Consider the following 22,924-nt stretch of genomic DNA (forward strand, 5'->3'; position numbering starts at 1 on the left):
AAGACCATGTTAAATGTTGTTGTTGTTCAGTCTCTAAGTCATGTCCAACTCTTTGAGACCTTGTGGACTGTAGTCCACAGGCTCCTCTGTCTATGGGATTTCCCAGGCAAGAATACTGGAGTGGGTTGCCATTTCCTCCTCCAGGGGATCTTCCCAACCCAGGGAAGAACCTGTGTCTCCTGCATTTGCAGGCAGATTCTCTACCTCTGAGCCACCTGAGAAGCCCTATGACAGAGCAGATGGGACTATACTGGTTGGCTTTGGCTACTTGGGGCCCACTCTGAGAACAGGGATGAGGAATCATCAGCACAAATCATAGCAGAGAAACTCAGACCCTTTAGGAATGACTGGTAGGTTGGCAACCACTAATCATATCCTCTGTGATGAAGCATGGATTATTGACCCCAAACCAAGTGATACTGTACTTCACTGGGCGTTTAGGGAGCATCAAGGCAGAGTTTAAATTGAAACACTCCAAGTCCACCTTGCCCTTAGCACTGATTGACTTGGGTAAGGGTCTTAATTCAAGTACTGACTTGAGACCCTTGACTCCACTTCAGGAACTGACTGTTGGATCTGGGTTTAAAAGACCCAGATTGCAGTTTCTCAGATTCCATTCTACTGCTTCTGCAGAAGGCAGGAATGATGAACAGCCAGCGAAGGAGTGAACTGTTTTACCCTAACAGCCTGGCATGGATGTTACTATTTTTAAATTCTTAACTGATGAGCTATAAACTGTTATCTTAAGGCCGCATTTATTGGTGTGATGATCTCCAAAGTCTTGCAGTACCTGCCACATTTAGTAAATGATAATAAGAATAAATGTAAATGATAATAAGAATAAATGTTATTTCTTCTGTCTGCATACTATTTGTATTTCCTCATGTAAATTAATGTCTACATGCTTTTTTTTTTTTAATTTACTAGAAAATCATTTGAAGAAAATGAAATTGAATGAAGAAAGCCTATGTCTTAAAACAGTGAGTGGTTCTGCTTTCCCTTAGAAGGGGTTTCCCAGAATGCAAGTTCATCCCTCCTGGAATCTGAGCTCTTCATTACCTCCCAGGGAGAGGCTGTCAGGCCTGGAAGAATGCAGATCCATCCAAGCTCCACAGGAAGTCTAGGCTCAGGAAGGAGTGGCTGTTAACAGTTACAACAGAAATCTCCAGCGTATACATTTACCATTTTAAATCTCAGTTATATAATTCTTAATTATTTAAAGGATTAAAAAATTCTAAATATACTTCAGTTGGGCCAATTGAACTAGAACAACCTTAATTTGGACTTGCCGAGTACTGGCTTATCTGAAATACTGTAAAAGACCAATCTCTGTATTTCTAGTTGGAAGGAGGAGGAAGAATTTTTACGGTGTTTCATCCCGTGCTGTAAAATGTAAATCTGGTCATTTCACTTTCCAGCTTGAAGTCCTATGACTGCCTATCACCTAAGAATGAAATCTCAATTCCTAAGCTGGGAAAGCATTTTAGATTTAATTACAAGGGACCAAAAGCCTCAAAATGAAAAAAAAAAGTGTTCTTTTTTGTTCTCCCGAAGTCTAGATCAGCACTATTTAAACGGGAGCCAGTAGCAATCAACAAGTGGCTACCAAATATTTGAACTGTAGCTGATACAAATTGAGATGTACTATAAGTTTAAAGTACACATTGGATGTTCAAAACCTAGTAAGAAAAAAGGTAAAACGCTCCATTACTAATTTTTTAAATATCATTTACAAGTTCATAAAATATTTTCAGTAAAGTTAATTTCACCTGTTTGTTCCTATCATTAAAGTAGCTACTAGAAAATTTTACAATTACACTTGTGGTTCATATTATTTTTCTGTTGAACAGTGTGGATTTAGATGATTCCCACTGACATTCTTCAGCATTTCCACTAGGCATCCTATTTAGTCCCAGAGTGTCTTCTCCATTTTTTAAAAAAAATTTATTTCACTGTGACGGGTGTCAGTTGCAGCATATGGGATCTTTAGCTATGGCATACAAACTCGTGGTTGCAGCACGTGCAATCTAGTTCCCTGACCAGGGATTGAACCTGAGCCCCCTGCATTGGGAACAGAGAGTCAGTCACTGCACCATCAGTAAAGTCCCACCTTCTCCATTTAAAGCTGGGGATTGACCTGTTCTCCTCTTGCTGAAAAGATGGTTTTGTGTCTGCAGGGACTCTAGATGCTGAGCGCCCACTGAGAAGATGCGGTAAGCAGCTGATGCCCCAGTGGGTTCCGTCTCCCGCACCTCCTGGGTCTGCCTCTCCTCTGGGTCCTCTCACTGCCAGGTGCACATCCCTTGACTGTAGGGGGAAGCTTCCTCCAGGGACCACGGAGAGCATTCGGGTCATCTGTGAACGTAAACAGCAAACAGCAAACAAAAACAAGCTTTTGGCAGTTCCTGTGCTCTGTGGCCAACAGAAATTTAGATGTTCTCATGTCATGGTCTAGTTGCTGCGGCTTCTTGAGATACCATTTACATGGATTGCTGCTTGAAAGCTGCGGTAGCTGGGACCCAGTGTGTAGATAATGCAAGGCCCCCCACTGTTTCTGGGGTACAGCTGGGGCTCCCTTGCTCCACCCAGGATACCAGCTCACGCTTCTGCAGCTCCTCCAGGAGTCTGACATTCACCGAAGCCTAAACATACTTGGCATTCTTTTGCCTTCGTGTCTTCTAACTGCTGATTCCTTGCCTGGAATGTCTTGTCCCAACTTGTTCACCTGGGAAACCACGTGTGTCTTCCCACTGTCCCTAGGGCAGCCTTTCAAGGCACAGCAAACAGGCCAGGTCACACCTGCCAGCTCCTTGGGGACCATAGGACTCTGTTGTGTGTATTTAGTCGCCAAGTTGTGTCCTACTCTTTTGTGACCCCACGGACTGTACCCAACCAGGCTCCTCTGTCTGTGTGATCTCCTAGGCAGGAATACTGCAGTGGGTTGCCATTTCCTTCTCCAGGGGATCTTCCTGACCCAGGGATTGAACTGATGTCTCCTGCACTGGCAGACAGACTCTTTACTACTGAGCCAACAAGGAAGCCCCTGTATCATCTTTGCCACGCACCATTCTGCTGTTTCTCAGAGTGTATACATACCATTTCGGAAGTAAATGGATGCACTTTAAAAATTAATATATAAATTTAAAAGTGATGGTGATTTTTTTCATTTTTGGCAACGTTTGAATTTCTTTTTCAAATAATTTTGTTTTTTAAAATTAGCTAAGTTAATAAAAAAGCTAACAGTACATACTGACACAGACATGGCAGCATTATGATGGTAGCAGACAACTCCCAGAAGGTGAGGAAGCACTGGCTGGGCTTAAGTCTGGCCTGGCGCTGGTCAGGCCGTGACCTTGACTGGTGAGGGCTATGGGGGCATTTCATGTTACCCCTTACATTCCTGTACTATTTCATTCAGAATTGTCTGGGTCTTCTTATAAAGAGCCTGAGATAAGACATTAACATTTAGGAAGATGAATAAACACTGTATGAAAAGTTTTTGTGCTTGTTTTCCAACATTTTTATGACAGAAATTATTAACAAATGAAAAGTTAAAGAATGAAAGAAAGTATGAGCTAATGTACTAACTTTATATCAATAAACCAACATCTAAGTGAACATGTATTTTTCAGGGAATTAAAATTAAACTTATCAAGACACTTAAAAAAAATGTAATAAAAAGATTAATGTTATTTAGGACACAGAAAAAAATAAAATACTTTCCAGAGTATTCTGCCAGAATAGTCTAACTCTGATACCAAAACCAAACAAGGCACATACACACATGAAAAACATAAACAAACCAGAACAAAGTAAACTCTTCAAGTGAAATCCATCAGTGAACTAAGATAATACACTATGATAAAGCAGGAATTAAAGACAAAATGCAGGTATGGTTGAATAATTGGAAATTTCAAAAGTAATTTAGTATTTTATTAAATATGAACAAAAAACTCTAGGAAAGAAAAACAGTATCTTTAATTTTAATGCTACTGCAATAACATTCAGAAAAATGTTTCTAACCTTTCATTGTAAAATAAAAAGCAAGGGAAAAAAACGCCATTATCATGACACTCCTGGTGTCCTAACCAATGCAACAGGAAAAGAATATTAGGAGGCATACATGTCAGCAAAGAGAACAACTCATGTAGATGTCATGATCCCTATTTAGAAAATCAAATTGAAATGACGGAAAAGCTATCAGAACTATCAGAGTTCTAAGGTGACTGGATGTAAGGAAGAAAACAAAAGCACTGTTTCACACACACAATACACTTGTTAGAAAATGTAACAACAAAAAAGATCCTATTCAAAATCAAACAAAAAGTGTGAAGCATCAAGCAATAAACATGGCAAAAAATATAGAAGATTTATACAATTAAAATGACACGTTACTGGAAGACATAAAAGATCAGAATAATGGAGGGACTTTTCATAAGTTTCTGGAGAGAAAGATTCAATGCTGTGAAGGTATCAGTCTTTCTAAACTGAAAATTAAAAATCCCAAAGGTTGGGGTTTTTAAAATAGACCTTGATAAATCCACGTTTATCTAAAAAAGTAAAAATGCTCAAGAAGAGCCAAGAAAAACTTAAGACACTAATAATAGAAGCCAAAACTATCAACACATATAACAAAGACTACAGTAATCAAAAACATATGACACACACACAAAAACATACAGCACCAGAATGGATGAGTGACTGATGGAAAAAAAAATTTTACAAACAGAATATTACACACACACGAAGGTCAAACTTCAAACTGATGGAGAAATGTTAGCTCATTTGATAGTAAATGATTTGGCAATTAGCTATTCATTTGGTGAAAACATTAGATGCCTAACACATGTATTTTAGGTAATAAATAAATGAAAAACTGCTCACACTTACTAGTCATCAGAACATGCAAATGAAAATAACTTTGTTGAGACTGGTGACAGAAGTGAAAATATATGATGTTTTTGAGGCTGTGGGGAAAACCAGTCTGTTTCATGCATAGCTAATGAGAATATACATTTCTGTAGGGCAATCCAACATGATACACTAAATAAAAAAATAACCATGACCTTTGACTTAAAAATTCCACTTCTAGGAACTTACGCTACTTAAAAATAGACACTATAGTACTATCTGCAACTGCAAAAACTGGAAACAATATGAGTTCATAATTGGGTAATGGTTAAAGAAATTCTCATAGATTTGTATTATGTGACTGTTAGAAGACATATATGTAGTTATGTGGAAAAATTTGTAAGACATTAAAAACAAAAATCAATCCAATTCCAACCCCCGCTACTGTGTGAGGACAAGGTTACACTGAACAGAGAAGTGTCTTAAAGGATACACACCAAAGTGTCAACAGTGGTTGCCTTTAGGAACAGGAGTGGAAATGTGAGCAATGGGGATGCAGAGGAAGGGTCAAGGCAGGGGAGGATGGTAGGGTAGGTGTGTTAACTTTGTATTTAAATTGCTGGAATATATATTCACTTTTATAAAAGTATCTTTAAAAAGTTTCACAGTAAGAAGAAAAAACCAAAACGAGTTGGACTAGAACATGATTTGGCTTCTAAGGAAGATTTTATTTGAAAACGAGGTTGCTTGATAAGTTCTTTGGACCACTGGTAATCTATCAGTGAGTCACTTTATAAGTCAGCTATATCTGTGCCATCAGCAGGCAGGCGCATTTTAACCCTGGTTAGGCTTCCTGTTCTATTTGCACACAGTCATGTATGTTCAGTAAGACAAATTAGTTTTAAAATTAACAACATACAAGCATGGAAATGCATTGTGGACAAAGTATATGCATGAAAGGTTAAGTGACAAAAACTAAAAAATAATTGGTGATTTTGGATATCTGCTTTTACCCCTCCCACCTCCCACCCCAAGAGGCCAATAAGCATATTCTAGTGCTAAGGGCCATGTATAGAGCTGTGGATGACCAACGCTGCCATTGTTTAAAAAATAGTGACAGGTTTACGGTATAGACACTAATGCTACCCGATGAAAAAGTAGTAAAAACCTAGACCGCTAACAGATTTTGATGTTGCAGATTAAAAAGAAATTAATTTAATCCTTAATGATCAGTTCAACTGCTACCATACTGTAAGGCAAACAGGAAAACTTCATCAAGTTTCAAGAGACTCAAGTTAGCATTGCTCCATTCTCCAACCCAGTTGCTTTTTATTTATTTTTTTCTAATATTTACTGGAAATTCTCTATTTCAATCCCCTGGCTCCATCCCAGCCAAAGCCATGTTTTGTTTAATGTTTAATTCACCTGTATTATTGGAAGATAAAGATCCCACATCCCCAGTGGCCAGAGAGCCGCATGTCCAGGAATTCTCACCTACTTGTAAAAATGACCTAAACACACTTTTTAGATGAATAATTAAGACACACATATTCTTCCTCTGTTGACTGCCATTTTAATAGAAAAAGAATATAAACTTTTACATTATAAAACATATTTCATTTTTTCCCCATAGAAACTTAAAAAACACTAACTATAAAATAAATGGACGCTTAAAAGCAAATTTCACATAGTACTGCACCAGTGGGGGAAAATGTGTATTTGGGCACAAATACCCACTAGACTCTGGGCACAAAACATTGATGAGCACAGAGAGAAATTCCGGTGAATGATAATCTGACTGCTACATGACCTTTTGGTCTCTGTCCCACCTCATTTATGATTCAGAGGTTGATCTTCGGATCAGGTCCCCAAAATAAGCAGTGATTGTTTTCAATCTATTATTAAGAAAGTTTTGTTCTATTTCCACTTGCCCTCCAGGCCCAGCCAAGGATGCCACCTGAAAATGGAACAGAAGAAAGTCATATGTACATAAGCATGATTTCAAAATAAACCTTCCATTCAGATGCTTTATCAGACAATACCACTCAGGCTTTTAATTTAAGACTTTCTAATAATAAGGCATCTCAAATGTTCACTGTCACTTTCCAGGTGGGTATTAGTGAAGCGTTTGGTGGCAGAAATACTTGTTGTTTCAGACACTTCTGACATTACAGGTAGGATCATAGTACTATGTTATTGTATACGACCTAATCTCTCCAAAGCCAGAAGTTACAGAATTTAGAGGAACAGAAAATCAACATATCCTTCCCGAATATCAGGTTTATTTATTAAGACAGAACACATCAGAGAGCGAGCCAGACCTGGCCATTTCTCACGGGAGCTCCAGCTTCCATGACCTGACCCTTGCTTTCGGGGTGGGCTCTGCGCTGTTCTCCCAGCTTGAATTACCTCCTCCACCTGCTACTCTTGCGTGTGTCTCCCCGCCCCCATTTATTGTGATTAAACATACTGCTCTTTTTGAGGTCTACTCGTATACGGTGACTGACCCCGTTATTGAGAAGCTAAAAGCACCACCATCTCTCTACCTCCGAAGAGTTAACCTCAAAAGGATGCTTCACATGAGCAATGCTTTACTACCCTAAGTCCTTACACAAAGTTTCATTTTAGTCCAGCATCTTTCGTCTAACTTCTCAGGTCTATTACTAGCAAATACACTCCCTTCTAACCATGATTACATCACCAGAGATCAGTTTGTTGAGGGTGGCAGGGGGGTGAATGGAAAGGGAGATGCAGTGGAAGTCTGGGAGTCAGAGACCTGGAGACAGGGAGTCGGAGAGAGAGGGCTCCCGGAGTACCAGGGACCAGTACCAACAGCAGAGGTGCATACGTCTGCAGTCCTGTCCTTGTAACCGTCAACACTGCAGCTGTGTGTTCTGGAAAGAGAGGTGCCGTTTGGAGACAGGGAGTGGGGGAGAGGGGGCTCCTGGAGTACCAGGGACTGGTTTGGAGGTGAGACATCTAATCTCAGTGGTACTACACGTGCTCCACCAGCTTCCAGCGGGAAGGAAGATTTACTGTGTATCATCAATGAGCATGTATTCTAAAGCACTTCAACTTTCTCTTAGAATAACATCACAGATACAGAAATAGGGAAGAAGCAAAGGTCATTCCACGGGTACACACTGAAAGACAAAAAAGAGGTTGTCCCACTAGGAAAGTAACAATGTTGATATCAACCTCTCCCACAGAGGTGCAAAGAGATGGCTGTGTTTTTATCAATACGGATAGATGACAGCAGAAGTCAAACAGTATCTGTTACAATGAGAAGATACATGTATACATCCCACTATTAACTAAAAAGGCATAAAATAATTAAAGTAAAACTAGAAATGAAAAACAGTGAAGTCATTTCGGAGCAGCAATTATTAGGAAGAAAGAAGCGTTTCGTTTTCTATTCTGATATCTTTGTGCCTAGACAGTGTATTAAAAAGCAGAGACATCACTTTGCTGACAAAAGTCTGCATTGTCAAAGATATGGTTTTACCAGTAGTCATGTATGGATGTGTGAGCTGGACAATAAAAAAGACTGAGCGCCAAAGAACTGATGCCTTTGAACTGTGGTGTTGGAGAAGACTCTTGAGAGTCCCTTGGACAGCAAGATCAAACCAGTCAATCCTAAAGGAAATAAACCCTGAATATTCATTGGAAGGACTGATGTTAAAGCTGAAGCTTCAATACCTTAGCCACCTGTTGCAAAGAGCCAACTCATTAGAAAAGACCCTGATGCTGGGAAAGACTGAAGGTAGGAGGAGAAGGGGACGACAGAGGATGAGATGGCTGGATGGCATCGCTGACTCAATGGATGTGAGTTTGAGCAAATTCTGGGAGATGGTGAAGGACAGGGAAGCCTGGCGTGCTGCAGTCCACGGGGTCACAAACAGCTGGACATGACTGAGTGTCTAAACAACAGCAATCTTTGTGCCAGTCTGATTTTTCACATGGAAGGGCAAATGAAGAATTTTGTCTTTAACCAATGAAAGGCATTATCGACTAGCATATTTAAAATGTAACTGTTTCACAGTAATTTATCTATGAATTAAGATATAACTTAAGCACAGTATTTCTCCCATTCCTTTAAATAGTGATTTACATAAAGAAAGTGAGACTGGCAAAGCAGAAGTCTTCTCTGGGTGTAGGGTGGGGATTGAGAGGAAGAGGAAGGGAAGCAGGAGAGATGAGGTGGGTGAAGAGAAGTGGCGCTGAGCTGAAACAGCAGCAAAAAATCTGCTGGAACAGGGAGAGCAGAGCAGCCAGAGGCAAGCGGCCACATCTCAGTTCTACCTATACTTGCTCATCAATGCAGAAAGCCATTAAGATGAGGTTTGGCTTCCTAAATCTAAAAAGCAGGAATATTACCAATCTCCCTGAAAAGAGCACCGTGTAATTCATACACAGAATTACATTAAAATAAATCTGAGAAGGTAGGGTTTCCTGCGCTTGGGGGTTTTGGGTAGAAAAAGGAATGAAGATGTCTTACGTGGGAGTTTTTGAGGTCTATGACAAATTATTTTATTCAACAACTACTGAGTAAATGGCTTAAGGGTTTTTGTTCTAGGCAGTGGTGGTGGTTTGGTGGTTTAGTTGCTAAGTCGTATCCGACTCTTGCGACCTCATGGACTGTAGCCCACCAGGCTCCTCTGTCCATGGGATTTTCCAAGCAAGAATACTGGAGTGGACTGCCATTTCCTTCTCCAGGGGATCTTCTCGACCCAGGAATCGAACCCAGGTCTCCGGCATTGCAGGCAGATTCTTTACCGACTGAGCTATGAGGGAAGCCCTCTAGGCAGTGGAGTGCACCAAAACCAAAGGATGCATTCGGGAATCTCACATTCTAGCCAGGAGACTCAGATGATGGACAACTAAAGCAAGTATCGAAAACACCCATCTAGTGTTTAGAAAGAAATTTAAAACAAAATTGGTATGTTACTTTAAGTGTGTTCTATTTAAAAATGATTTCTAACCTTAGTCTTTTTGTGTTTTTAAAAGATATTTTCACAAGTACTTACGTTTTCAAGGTTAGAATTCTGGAGTTGAAATTATAACTATGTAACTAAAAATTATGTAGTTCAAGGCAATAAACAATATTTTGATTCAAGCAAACTTATTGCCATCAATTTACAGCTGTCTTTATTTTTCACTAGTAGGTTTAACTGACAAAATGTCATCTGGTTCCTTCCCCTTTTTTAAGTTTAATAAATTGAGAGGGGTGGGGGAAGGAGAGGGAGAAGAAGAGGAAGAGGAAGGAGGGAGGGGAAGGGAAGCAAAGAAGTAAATAGATAAAAATCAGCCGTTCCCAATTACAGGCTATATTTTTGGTATTGGACCTAAATACACTATGTTTACCAAAAGAAATGCCAGTCTGTTTGAAAAGGAAGTACAACTAAGAACTGGACTTTCATGAACTCGACTTCATGTCAAGCATGCCACTCTGCTCTTTCTAAATCTTGCAGTACCATCTCTTCTCTCATTTAAAAAATCCTACATGTGGTGTATCTGGGGCTGATTCATGTGGATGTATGGCAGAAACCAACACAACAATGTCAAGCAACCATCTTCCAATTAAAAATACATTCAAAAAGGAAGTTATGAAAATATATTAAACAGATTAAAACTGGAAAAAAAAATCCTATACGTGGATAGATTTTCTTCATTTTAAAAAGAAAAGCTGATTTCCCACAGTAACTTGATCCAAATTCAATACCGGTATAATGCACCTGAAATTTCAAGTGTTTTTTTGATTTTTATTGTTCTCTAGTATCATTACTCCCTCTAGAGGTAGAATATGTGAATGAGCTAGCTACCAACTGCAATTCTGGCAGGTGTGTGAAGTAAACCAAAATGCAAGAAAAAAAGCTCACTTTCTCCTTGGGCAAGCGTTCATTTAACTAGAAAAAATGTACTCACTCGAACTTTCGTGATAGTGAATTTCCTATTGTCATTCAAGTACCCAAATATCCCATCTAATGTGTAATAGAAGGATCATCTAGCCTCCTGTGAGACTAGTTATGATGTACAATAATTTTTTTCTTAAAAATTTTTTTCCCTTTTCTTGATGTGTAATATTTACATGCAAGAAAAACAGAATTATGGAATAGGCTCAGCCTTATCCTGGAATCTAGAACGCAGATCTGAGTCACATGAGTAGCAGATGTTACGTTTACTATTCAATTTGATATAAAAATACATAAAGCCAGGAGAGAGTGCTTTTTATTTCTCCTGTCATAGCACACACTACCTGAGAGACCTGATGTTTAGACACAAAGCTCACCAGTAGATGACAAGCACCAAGATCTAAGATTATCCCCTTAAAACTCAGAGGAAGAGCTCAGACTTGTTCATTCTGTTTCCTCTTCTTTTAACCCAGAGAATCTTACTTCTGGCGGCACATGACAATCACTTGGGGGATTTTAAAAATTCATGTGTGGGCCTCATCCCAGAAAATAAATTGGAGAGAATCTTCCCCAGTAGACTTGAGTATCAGTAGTTTAAAAAAGCCACTCAGTGACAACTGTACAACTCTTAGAAGAAAACTGGAGAAAATCTTCAAGACACTGAATTCGGTAATCATTTCTGGAGATGACATCAAAAGCACAAGCAACAAACAAAAAAATTAGCTAAGTTGAACTTCATCAAAATGAAAACATTTTGTGCATTAGAAGGCACTACTGAGAGAGTAAAGGGACTTCCCTGGTGAGCCAGTCCCTAGGACTCTGCACCCTCACTGCAGGGAGCTCAGGTTCAGTCCCTGGAGGGGGAACTAAGATCCCCCAGGCTGTGCGGTGTAGCCAGAACAACAACAATAAGAGTAACAAAAAACACTTCAGAGGCAACCCATAGGATGAGAAAAAACTGGGAAAGCATATATCCAGTAAAGGGTTAATACCCAGAACACATGTACAAGAAAAGATGCTCAGCATCACTTAGGAAAGCATAAGTTAAAAGCACAGTGAGGTACTGTTCCATACCCACTAGGACAGTTATTACCAAACAAAATAACAAATGTTACTGAGACTGTGGGCAAGTCAGAACTCTTGCGAAACTACTGTTGGGAAGGTAAAATCATTCTGTTGCTATGGAGAACAGTCCAAAACCTAAAAATAGAATCATCACATGTGATCTAGCTGTTCCATTTGTGGATACATAACCAGGAAAGCTGAAAGCAAGGACTTGACCAGACGTGTGTACACCTGTGTTCACAGCAGCATTATCCACAGCAGTCAAAAGGTGGAAACAACCCTGAATGTCCGCAGACAGGTGACAGGACGAACAAAACGTGTGTGCATACAACAGAATGTCATTCAGCCTTAAGAATAAAGGAAGATTCTGACACATGCTACAACATGGATGAACCTTAAGGACATTATACTAAGTGAAAATAGCCAGACACAGAAGGACAAACATTGTGTGACTCCACTTACTGAGGTATGTATGAATAGTCAGATTTACAGACACAGAGGGTAGAAGCTGGGCGTTGGGGGCAGAGGTGGACGGATGTGGAGTCAGTCTGTGCTGGGTACAGAGCTGCAGTGTCAGAAAACAGAAAAGTACTGAGGCATATGGTGCTCACGGCTGTACCACAACATGAATGTATTTAACGTTCCTGGATCGTATGCTTCCGAGTGATTTAGGGTGAATTTTGTCATGAATGTTCTACCACAATTAAAAAAAAAAAAAAGCTACTCAGGTGATTTAATTTGCAGCCAGATCTGAGATCCAGCATTCCAAAGATTAAGCAGATGAAGCAAAGATGGGAAAGCCTAACAAACTAACACAAGAACATGTTCAGTGCATAAGTGTTACTGGTTAGTAGAGGAGAAGAGAAAAATCTACAATCTGGAATGTGTGTTTATAAATTAGATTCTGTCATTTTACAATTTTGGGGGGGTGGTGTTTGTGCCTCATGGTTTGTGGGATCTTAGTTCCTTGATCAGGGATGGAACCCATGCCCTCTGTAGTGAAAGCAGAGTCTTACCACTGGACCACTAGGGAAGTCCCCATTTACAAATATTAAAGATGTCTACTCTCCTCTCTAGAGAAATCATGACATCTTTACCTCTTTCAAATCTTAGTAATGTTTACATTCTTTCCACAATAACTTTATGACAGGATCTTCTGAGTAACAGACACAAGAATTTTTGAACATTTATGGGCTGGAGGGACTGTGAAAAATGCTTTACCTCTTATTTCATTTATTCTTCAAAAAACACATTAGATGGGCTAGAAAGAATTTATATATGTGAGGAATGAAGAATAGACAAAAGTAATCTCCCAGAAGGACAAAGGAGACAAAACACCAGAAGATACAGTTATGGGACATTAACTTTCATGTAATAGATGTCCCAATAAAGGGAAAAAGATGGTAAGAACATAGCTGAATAAATAATGGAGATAATTTCAGAGTAAAACATGATGAACAAAGCTCAATGAGAGTCGGCTCTCAGAGTGCCAAACGGGAAAGAAAGGAAAAACCAACACCCAGCAATGCTGGAGTAAAATTTAAAGATGAAAGACCAAAGATTCTCAACAGCATACTTAGCACAAAGCAGATATGTGATGAAAGTGAAAGTTGCTCAGTTGTGTCCGACTCTTTGCGATCCCATGGACTATACAGTTCATGGAATCCTCCAGGCCAGGACACTGGAGTGATAAGTGCTTACAAAACACATCAATGAAAGCATGAAACCAAGACATCCTCAGATCTCTGTGAAGCAGTTATTATTCTAGGAAAAAAAACAACATGTTTAAAATAAATATTTGTGATAAGAACAGAACAAGGATATGTGAAAGTTAGTCAAGTGCCCTACACCTAAAGACTATAGAAAAAACTGTTGGTCACATTAAGGTTTCATCTGTCTGTGTATTTCCATTGAGGCTGTCATTTTTAGGAATACGTAACACCTATTCTCAAGGCAGGCTTCAGTAAAGATATCTAGGCTATGTCAGGTGTGCAAGATTGGAACACAACACATTCATCCTTTCAGGACATGGAATGAAAAGCCCTGAGTGTTCTGTTTATAGTCATGTACGCCGGGAGCCAAGGAGATGAACGGGATGAAATGGGCATGGGTAGACTTAACTGCTAAGCACTTCCAGTTTTCTAATAATAGAGAAAAAAAAAAAGCCAGGCACTTCTCATAACTATGTTCTCAAGTAAAGAAATACCCTGTATCTTTTTCTGTCCAGTCTCTGTAACAGTCACACCAGAGGTTCATAGAAGATCTTCAGTAACAGCTTACCTGGTCGATATCAGCATTTCTTGGAAGAAAAAAAACGATATTATTAGTGATCTTCTGGGAAAGTCTGAAAATTTCAAAGGTAGACAGTAGTTAAGGAAAAGTAACAAAAACAGCAGTTGATTTCCGATCAGAGTTATGTTCTTCAACTGTTATATCATAACCCAAATGTATTCTGGTATGGAACAGTGCTCTATGTGTGTGTTAGTTGCTCAGTCATGTCCAACTCTGAGACCCCATGGACTGTAGCCCTCCAGGTTCCTCTATCCATGGAATTTTCCAGGCAAGAAAACTGGAGTGGGTTGCTATTCCTTTCTCCAGGGGATCTTCCAGACCCAGGGATCGAACCTGGGTCTCCTGCATTACAGGCAGATTCTTTACCACTGAGCCACCTGAGAAGCCCAACAGTAACCTCTATTGAGACCTAAAAGAGAACAAAGGTCCGTCTAGTCAAAGCTATGGTTCTTCCAGTGGTCACGTATAGATGTGAGAGTTGGACTGTAAAGAAAGTTGAGCGCAGAAGAATTGATGCTTTTGAACTGTGGTGTTGGAGAAGACTCTTGAGAGTCCCTTGGACTGCAAGAAGATCCAACCAGTCCATCCTGAAGGAAATTAGTCCTGAATATTCATTGGAAGGACTGATGATGAAGCTGAAACTCCAATATTCTAGTCACCTGATGTGAAGAACTGACTCATTGGAAAAGACCCTGATGCTGAGAAAGATTGAAGGCAGGAGGAGAAGGGGAAGACAGAGGATGAGATGGTTGGATGGCATCACCGACTCAATGGAGATGAGTTTGTGTAAACTCCAGGAGTTGGTGATGGACACGGAAGCCTGGTGTGCTGCAGTCCATGGGGTCACAGAGTCAGACACGACTGAGCGACTGAACTGACTGAACCGTCTCCAACAGGTCAGGGGTTAGAAGTTTAATCCATGTATTGGATTATCCTAGGGGTAGGAAACCAACAGCTAGAAACACACACTCTTTCTTTCTGCTATTTCCTAGTTTTTGTGAAAACAGGATGAATGGGAAAGCACAATAACCACACCTTTCTAGTAAAGAATAAAGACAAGTAACTCTGTCCACTGTATTTTTCTAAATTTTCATTAGCGATTTAAACCAATTCCTGTTAAGAGCCATAAATGACTCCTCTGGGGAATCGAGATAAAAGGAAAAATAACACATGCTATTCTTCCTGAAATAAGGGGTTTGCTCCAGTAACCTGGAGGAGTTAACAGGCAGAACTTGGAGACACAGAGAACTCAGGTCAGTGTGAGCTGAAGAGAAGTCAGGGGACAGTCACCCAGAGTCCAGGGACAGGTCCTGAGGAAACCCCTGATTTCCAGACAGTAATTCCAAACAATTAATGCCTTTTAGTTCTTGTTTTCTAATGGGACAATTGGAGAGTAACCAATGGAAATAAAACCTCATATTTGCCGTAACTTTTGGAGATCAATCACCAGTTATTTTTTATGCAAAACAAACTGGAATCTATCAAGTGCTATTAGCGAACATCTCTCCTGTTCACTAATTTCACACACACACACACACGTTTCCTCTCCACAACCACCGTTTGAGTGAACTCTAGGACTTCCAAAGGATATCCGTCAGGAGACATCATGGTGCTGATGTTGAAGATCTCGGCAGTGGTGTAGTCTGGTCCTCCCCAAGGCGGGCTGAGAAACACGACGTCGGCCTTTAGACTAGAAGCCAGCTGCAGGAAATCTCCACAGATGAACTCAATCTTGTCCACTACGCCGTAAATTTCTGCATTATTGCGAGCAAGATCGATCTTAACAGGATCAATATCAATGGCAATCACTAAAAACAGGAACAAGAAAGAGGAGTTCAACGATACTGACTGTCAGTTATATGGACGAGCTCATCTTCCGAGCAGTCTGTTTATTTTCTGTGCGTTTAAGTCCCTTTTAAAAAGACTTTTTAAAGAGAGATTTGGCCACAGAAACGAGAGAATTTAATTTAAAATTTTCACCTAAACTAGGAAGATTCACTTGTGCTACATCAAGAAAATGAGACCAAGGACGTGGCCTGCAGAGCTGTCTGACTCAGGCTACTGGGCCAAGGCAAGCAGTGAGGTGGCTACCCAGCATCCCCTGAGCCTAGTCTGTGGTCAGCACCCTGCTCCCACAGTAGACAGCTGAACGGTAGACACTTGGGAAGGTGATGGCTGCACAGACAGCTTAGAAATGCTAAGATTTCAGAGAAAACCAATTTCCTCAAGATGAGGCAATGTCCAAAAGTAGACAGATTTGACAATGTCTACAGAAAGGCAAATAAAACACTTTTTGACAAACCTATGTAGCCAAGTTATGAAGAAGAGATGCAAAAACACCTGCTGGTGATGTTTAATGAGACATTTTAGGTAGAGGGAACAGACATCATGTTTTTACCGCACGGGCTCTCATTTAATTTACTTCAATTTCATAATTAGCAACGCAAACGTAAGTTAATTCCGACTCATTCATGTCTTGCAGTAAATTACTCATGTGCACCTGTGTATGCAACAGGATGTTAGTGGCAATATTTTATGTCTGCAAGGGCGGAGTGCAATCCTGATGCATACACCCTGGTTGTCAAGGAAACAGCTTTATTACAGAAAATGCTGGTTTCAAGGTTTGTTAATGCTTTGGGGAAATAATGCACTTAGTAAATCACTGGAACAATGAATACAGGCAACAGCCCTATGTTGCAAAATCATGCATCCACAACACTATTCTTCTAAATAACATTCATATTTATAAAAGGGGCAAGGTGCTTTTTAGCTGCTTAATCTGCTGAATTGATAGCATGGAGACAGATGCAGAGATACACTGTCAATAGCAAAAATTCAACAGAAAAAAGTGACTTTCAACACCAACTATATTTGGCTAATCGCCCTGTTTTCATCTGTGCTCTCCTGGAAGCCATTTTTGTTTTCAGGCCTAACAAAGCACGAGCAACTCAATCTGGCAGGTGAACGAAGTGCTAACAGGTGCTGGCAGATACTGGGGGAACTGCAATGTCCAGGAATGGTGGCCACTGGCCACCTGTCCAGTCTCATAAAGCCTCCCCCCTCAACCCATCCCAGGAAACAGCACATGTACCACCTACTTGACACAGTTCCTGGCAGATATATAGTAACAGGTTTTCTTTTCTTGGATTCCTAAGTCAAACAACCATGAGGACAGTCTAATATTTAAAAGGTTCTTAGTGTCTTAGGATGTCAAAGCTGAAAGGTATCACAGAGTTCTCTCAATTTAATGTCTCCTTTCCATTAAGATTAAAGGAAGTCCAAAATCATACAGCAGGTGAGGGCAAAGCTGGACCCCACCTCCCCCGCTGCACCATCTACGCTTCTCTTCCAGAGAACAGTCTCCCATTTTAATAGTTTTACTTTCTTATCATGTTATAATCTTGGCACCGCTGAGGTGGGTCTGTGTGATCTTGGGCAAATTATTGCATGTTTTATTTCTCAGTTTATTTGTTAAACACAGAAAGTATCAAAGATACATATCACAAGACTGTTGACTAAATACACTGATATATATTAAACACTTACACCAGTACACAAAGTATAGTCTTAATATATGCTAACTATTATTGTTAAATATTTGGCATTAAATTATCAATGATTATATCTCAGTAAAGATAGGGCTGAAGGAAAATGAAGCATCTGCTGAATAAACTGAAGTTAATTAATGAGTAAACCATTGATGACCAATTACCTCTCTTTCCTGTTAGGGCAAACTGAATGGTATTTCCTCCAACTCCACAGAAGGCGTCCACAATGGTGCCACTCTCCAAGGACTGGCTGACCCTGCCCGCGATATGCTCGGCAATCTTCTCGGGAGTAACTGAAAACCAGCCTTCTGCAAAGGGAGAGGCTTCTGTTAGGACATTCAGTGTCAAGAGGCCAAGCCAGACACAGACACAGCAAACATTGATGTATACTACTGAATAAATACCTAAAAAAAAAACTCAGTTTCTCTTTTCAAAAAATCATATATTATCCAGTTTGAAAGAAAGGTCTACAAATTTTGTTATAAATGGAGCAGTACTATCCCCAGTCCCAATTTCCACATAAACAACCACCTCAATTCTTGCCTGATTCTTTTACAAAACCCCTCCAATAACAGAAAGCAATACTGATTTTTCTGTCTGAAGTAGTAACAACTGACTGCCTATCATGGAAAATAGAAAGGTACCTGTTCTAGCTGATCAACTCCCCCAACTTCACTGAGGCTGTCAATTCATTCCTAGAGGGGAAGTAATGTACCAGATTTGTACCAGACACTTGGCAAAATCTGCAGAAAGCAAGGACGTGACAGCACAACTGTAGGGTTGTCTTCATCTTCAGCAATGAAGTCCTGTGTCCATTCCACAGGAAAAGGACACTGCCCTCCTCCTTCTTGTCCAACAGAAGGAATTTACATTTTTCAGAATGATATTTCTCTGAACAAAATGATGCAGCAGTTTTCCTATTCCCTCCCCTCCTTTTTTAAACCAAAACTTTAAATGGCTCCTCACTGCTAGAAGAAGAAACACATAAACTCCTATTATAGAATTATCAGCTTTTATCCAGTCTTATTTCCCCAACAAACTCTACGTATGCTCCCTGATATACAACATTTTACAAATAATTTTAAGAGGTTCAAGGAACCCCAGAAACTCCACCACAGATCAGTACTTCCTGATTTTGACAGTTAATAAAGACCAATATTTAAGTAGCCCCAACACGAAAATAAGCATCAGTTTGTGGAACTGAGTGTAAGCTAGCTGTTTAAGGTCATGGTAGGAAAGCTGGAGAAAGAATTAAAACTTTCCAGTGTTAACTGATTAACTTACAGCTTTCTGCACATCAGATGTTCTGTTTAATCATCTATCAGTTGTGCTAAAAATACAGAATAAACCTGAGTCTGAGTTTAAAAAACATGTATATATCCAGATTGAGAGACACTGTGAAAGATGACTGGCGGCTCTTCTCCAGAAAATGTCAAAGTCATGAAAGGCAAAAAGGCTGAGGAACTGTCCCAGATTAAAGGAAACTAAAGAAACATAAAAATAAATGTAATATACGATCCTACACTGGAAGGAAAAAAATGCTACAAAGGACATGATTAGGATAACTGATGAAAGGTGAGCACTACTTTGTTGATTATAATATGGTAACAACGTTAAATTTCTAACCTTATCATTTTTACATAAATTGATCATTGTTACATCATTGTTTTTAGAAAATACACACCTAAGTATTACGGGGTAGGGGTACCTGGATCAGAAAACACACACACACAGAATGACAAAGCAAATGTGGCAAAACGGTAGAAAGAGCTCAATCTGAGTAGATGGGATATGCAAGTTTCTCACAATTCTTGTAACTTTTCTATAAATCTGAAATTATTTCAAAACGAAGTTAAAAATTACACATCCACTTTACCTCTGTCTAATTTAATCCCATCATCGAAACGGGAGAAGAGCCGGTACCTCTGAGCCCAGTACTTCACCAGCTCAGGCACGGCAGCGATCTCAGGGGGTAGATTCAGCCCCTTTTTGTTCTTTTTCTTTTTCTTCTTCTTCTTCTTACTTTCAGCTAGAACAAAAGAACAGAACCAATACAGATGCTGACTACAGAAAGAGGAAATCACAGGTGAAGTTATCTAAAGCATGGTTACATCAAAGAACTAGAGTTTGGGGCTGTGCTCCAGAACACGCAGCCCACAGTGGCGTGGTGGCAGACACCAGTCTAACGGCATCGATGGAGGTGCTCAAATAGCTCCCGATGCGAGTTAACTTTTCATTTTACTGTGCTTGTTCAGCCAAGGGGGCTCTGAGTCTGGAGGTGCAGATGAACGTAAGCAATAACGAGGGAAAGGCACAAGGAGAACAATGACCTTCTGCCCGTGACAGTGGAGGTACATTCTCACCTTCAGCCTCTTCCTGGCGAGGGTCCGAAGCAGCCTGGGCCACGCAGCCCTCTGTATCTGTCCCGGGGGCTGCTGGGCTGGTCCCGTCATGCTTCTCTGCTCCTACTTCCCCAGCTGGACACACGGCAGGACACTGTCCAGGTTCTGCCTCACTCGTTTCCACCAGGTCACCCCCCTTCTCAACAGACACTTCTGGTTCCTCTGAGCCACTGCTTGTGCAAGGGTCTTGCACGTTGTTATGAGAAACCGACTCCGGCGATGCTTCCTCATCCATTGGTTCATTAACCCATTTTAGAAATTTTTCTACCTGAAATGTTAAGATATTACAAGCGTAAATTAATTCTCAGTTACAAAGAACATGTCTACCTGCTTTACCTTTTGTGACTTGACAAGCTGTGTCACAGTATTAGCTCAGATATGTACACTACATCATATAAGTTAATGTGAATAAGTAATTCCAACCTAAATACACTGTGTTACCTGGATATACTATGACCTCACTTAAACACAAAATGATGACCTTCCCGTGTGCAATCAACACTAAAAGAATAAATGTCTCTGTTCCAATAACTTTCCATTAGGTCTTCTAAAAACATAACTGTACCATACATTGTCATTACAAATGCACTCACCTATTGTTGAGCCATAACTTTTAGTTTTTCCAACTATACAGAACTTTCTGCAATGGCCCAGGCTATTTGATCTATGTTAAATGGTACTCTGCATCAGAGACGAACTCTACAAAGATTTAGTGTCAATCCGTCTAAAGAAAATGCGAGCTGCCTTCTAATGAAGCAGCAGAGTCAGTAAAGTGATTCCTAAGAAACAGGTTTCTTCTTTGAAATGCAAACAAGGCTCAAGGTCAGACGATGCACACTTCCATGCAATTTTCTAACAACAATATCCTTCATAACAGATCTTCCTGATCTTCCTAAGAGACAGGAGACGAGAATAAGAGTGACAGACAGGCGATGGGCGGAGACCACGACCCAGAACCATCCTTTGGGGGTACCAATCGGATACTAAGGGCATAATAGCCACACTGATTTTACTTCCTCAGCCACACATAGCAGTTATGTTTCAGCTCTTCATCTACGGACAAATGTATGGGACTACCACATTCAACACAGTATGGGAAGATCTGTTAGAATGATCGAACTGGTACTAGAAAATTTGTTCCAGATATAGCCAGGGCCACTCACATAGTAAAATAACACCATAAACCAAGCAATCTGAAATACAGTAAAAATAAAACCAGAGATAAATCTGTAGCATGTTTTGGAAGGATGGTGAAGTTAAGGAAGGATAATGTACCCTAAGGGTAAAACAAAGTCATCATGGGGCTTGAGACTTTGTTTCATTGCTCTACAGAGCTGCTCCAGAGGTGGCAGATACAAAACTGCTCACTGGATGGTGCTCTTTTTCTATAACAGAGAAGGATCACTCATGAAACCAAGCAAAAGCAACTCTAATTACTTTTGTTTCCTAGGTACTCAGAAGGCTGGTACAGCAAAATCCAAGAGAGGGGATGTGTGTGCTCCAGTTAACAATGTGAGTCACTAGATTAGTCTTGGGGCTTATGACATCAGGGTGAACTTGTCAGCGCAAACTTAAGATTGATCACCTCTAGCTGACCTCAAGATTAAGGCTTACAATAGCTGCTGTCAGAAATCAGGCCTCCAGGATGGTACGTAGCCTGAAACAGATGAGATGTCACTGCACACATTAGACAACATCACCTATTTACTGTTCCACACGTTACTACTTTGTAGATTTCAAATATCCCCATCAGACTACCCACAAATTACCCATTCTGCAAATTTCATTCACACAATAAAAGCCTTGAAGCAGCAAACGGAACAGAATTTTTGGTGTCCTGACAACCAGAAGAAGCAGGGTTCTCATTCGCAAATAACAATTAAGCAGCCAGGGTCACAAACTGAGACTGGGTTTGTAAATATAGAGCAAATGTCACACACACCTTACTTAAAGTTCTGCTTTTCTTAAAACCAGTTTTCTCTGACTCTTCAGTGAAGAAGATGTGCTTGTTTTTCATACTGATTTGTCGTCTCATGTCCAAGGACTTTGATTTCCGCTTCATGTTCTTCTGCAGATACCTGACCCGCCGGTGACTGAAGTTTGAAATTCCTCCGTATCTGTGACCAAACCAAAAGCAGTGGACTCAGACATGAGGGTCTACAGATTTGTTTCTTTATATGAAAAGAGAAGAAACTAACAATTTCCACTATTTCCTATTAGAAGTCAATACTTTTATTTCATTTTTTTAAATTATTGAAATTAGGAAATAAAGCTAAACATCCAGAAGACTTTTTAAGGTCTAGCTTGTAGATTAATTCTCAGGGAAATGTGAAACACAGAAGGTGGGAATATCAACATATCTTACCTAAAACAGAAAAGAGAAATTATATTGTAAAATGTAACAAAGAAACAGCAGGAAACTATAACCCCAATGCTCGTTCGGGAAAAGACAATTTTTCTCACAGTGAGGTGATGTCAAAGCTCTTCTAACCCTGTTCTGGATATGTTCAAATTATCTTGAAAGTGGCCACTAGATTCTGAAATCAATATGAATTCACCTAACAAGTAAACCCCCGTTACTAAAGTAACTAGAGAACATCTGCTGATCTAACCATCTGAATTTTTTCAGTCCTAGAAGACAAATGTCCGTTGTGAAGCCTTTGTTGACTCTCTCTCACTAACTGCCTCTCCTACAGATTATTAGGGACCTACAGTGTAACATACAATTCAGCACTTACACTGACGAGTTTGGCTTTAAATGTCAAGTGTATCTTCCACCCATATTATAAACTTAACAAAAAGTGTATCTTACCCTTCTCTTTTAAGTGAAATTGTGTGCTCCAAATAGAAGAAC

The 22,924-nt window shown here is 40.0% G+C and overlaps 1 protein-coding gene across 7 annotated transcripts in view; it reads right to left on the reverse strand.

The window, feature by feature from the left end:
- Positions 1-1,469: 1,469 nt before the first annotated feature.
- Positions 1,470-22,924, reverse strand: part of TGS1 (trimethylguanosine synthase 1) — a 30,051-nt gene continuing 8,596 nt past the window's right edge. For 3 of the 7 annotated variants that reach the window (XM_081504599.1, XM_081504604.1, XM_081504605.1), the window contains exons 7-13: positions 22,013-22,187; positions 20,032-20,338; positions 19,545-19,697; positions 17,833-17,976; positions 15,712-15,928; positions 14,109-14,187; positions 6,408-6,808 (exon numbers count right to left, since the gene is read on the reverse strand). In XM_081504599.1, the coding sequence (XP_081360725.1) occupies positions 6,686-6,808; positions 14,109-14,187; positions 15,712-15,928; positions 17,833-17,976; positions 19,545-19,697; positions 20,032-20,338; positions 22,013-22,187 (1,198 nt within the window). In that variant the 3' untranslated portion in view covers positions 6,408-6,685. Of the gene's footprint in view, positions 2,356-6,407; positions 6,809-14,108; positions 14,195-15,711; positions 15,929-17,832; positions 17,977-19,544; positions 19,698-20,023; positions 20,339-22,012; positions 22,188-22,924 lie in introns of those variants that run through there. The other 4 variants (XM_081504600.1, XM_081504606.1, XM_081504601.1 and 1 more) reach the window with 3 other exon arrangements.

This window comes from Giraffa tippelskirchi, chromosome 6 (genome assembly GCF_054371585.1).
Source record: "Giraffa tippelskirchi isolate mGirTip1 chromosome 6, T2T-mGirTip1v1.2.pri, whole genome shotgun sequence".
Classification (NCBI taxonomy): domain Eukaryota; kingdom Metazoa; phylum Chordata; class Mammalia; order Artiodactyla; family Giraffidae; genus Giraffa; species Giraffa tippelskirchi.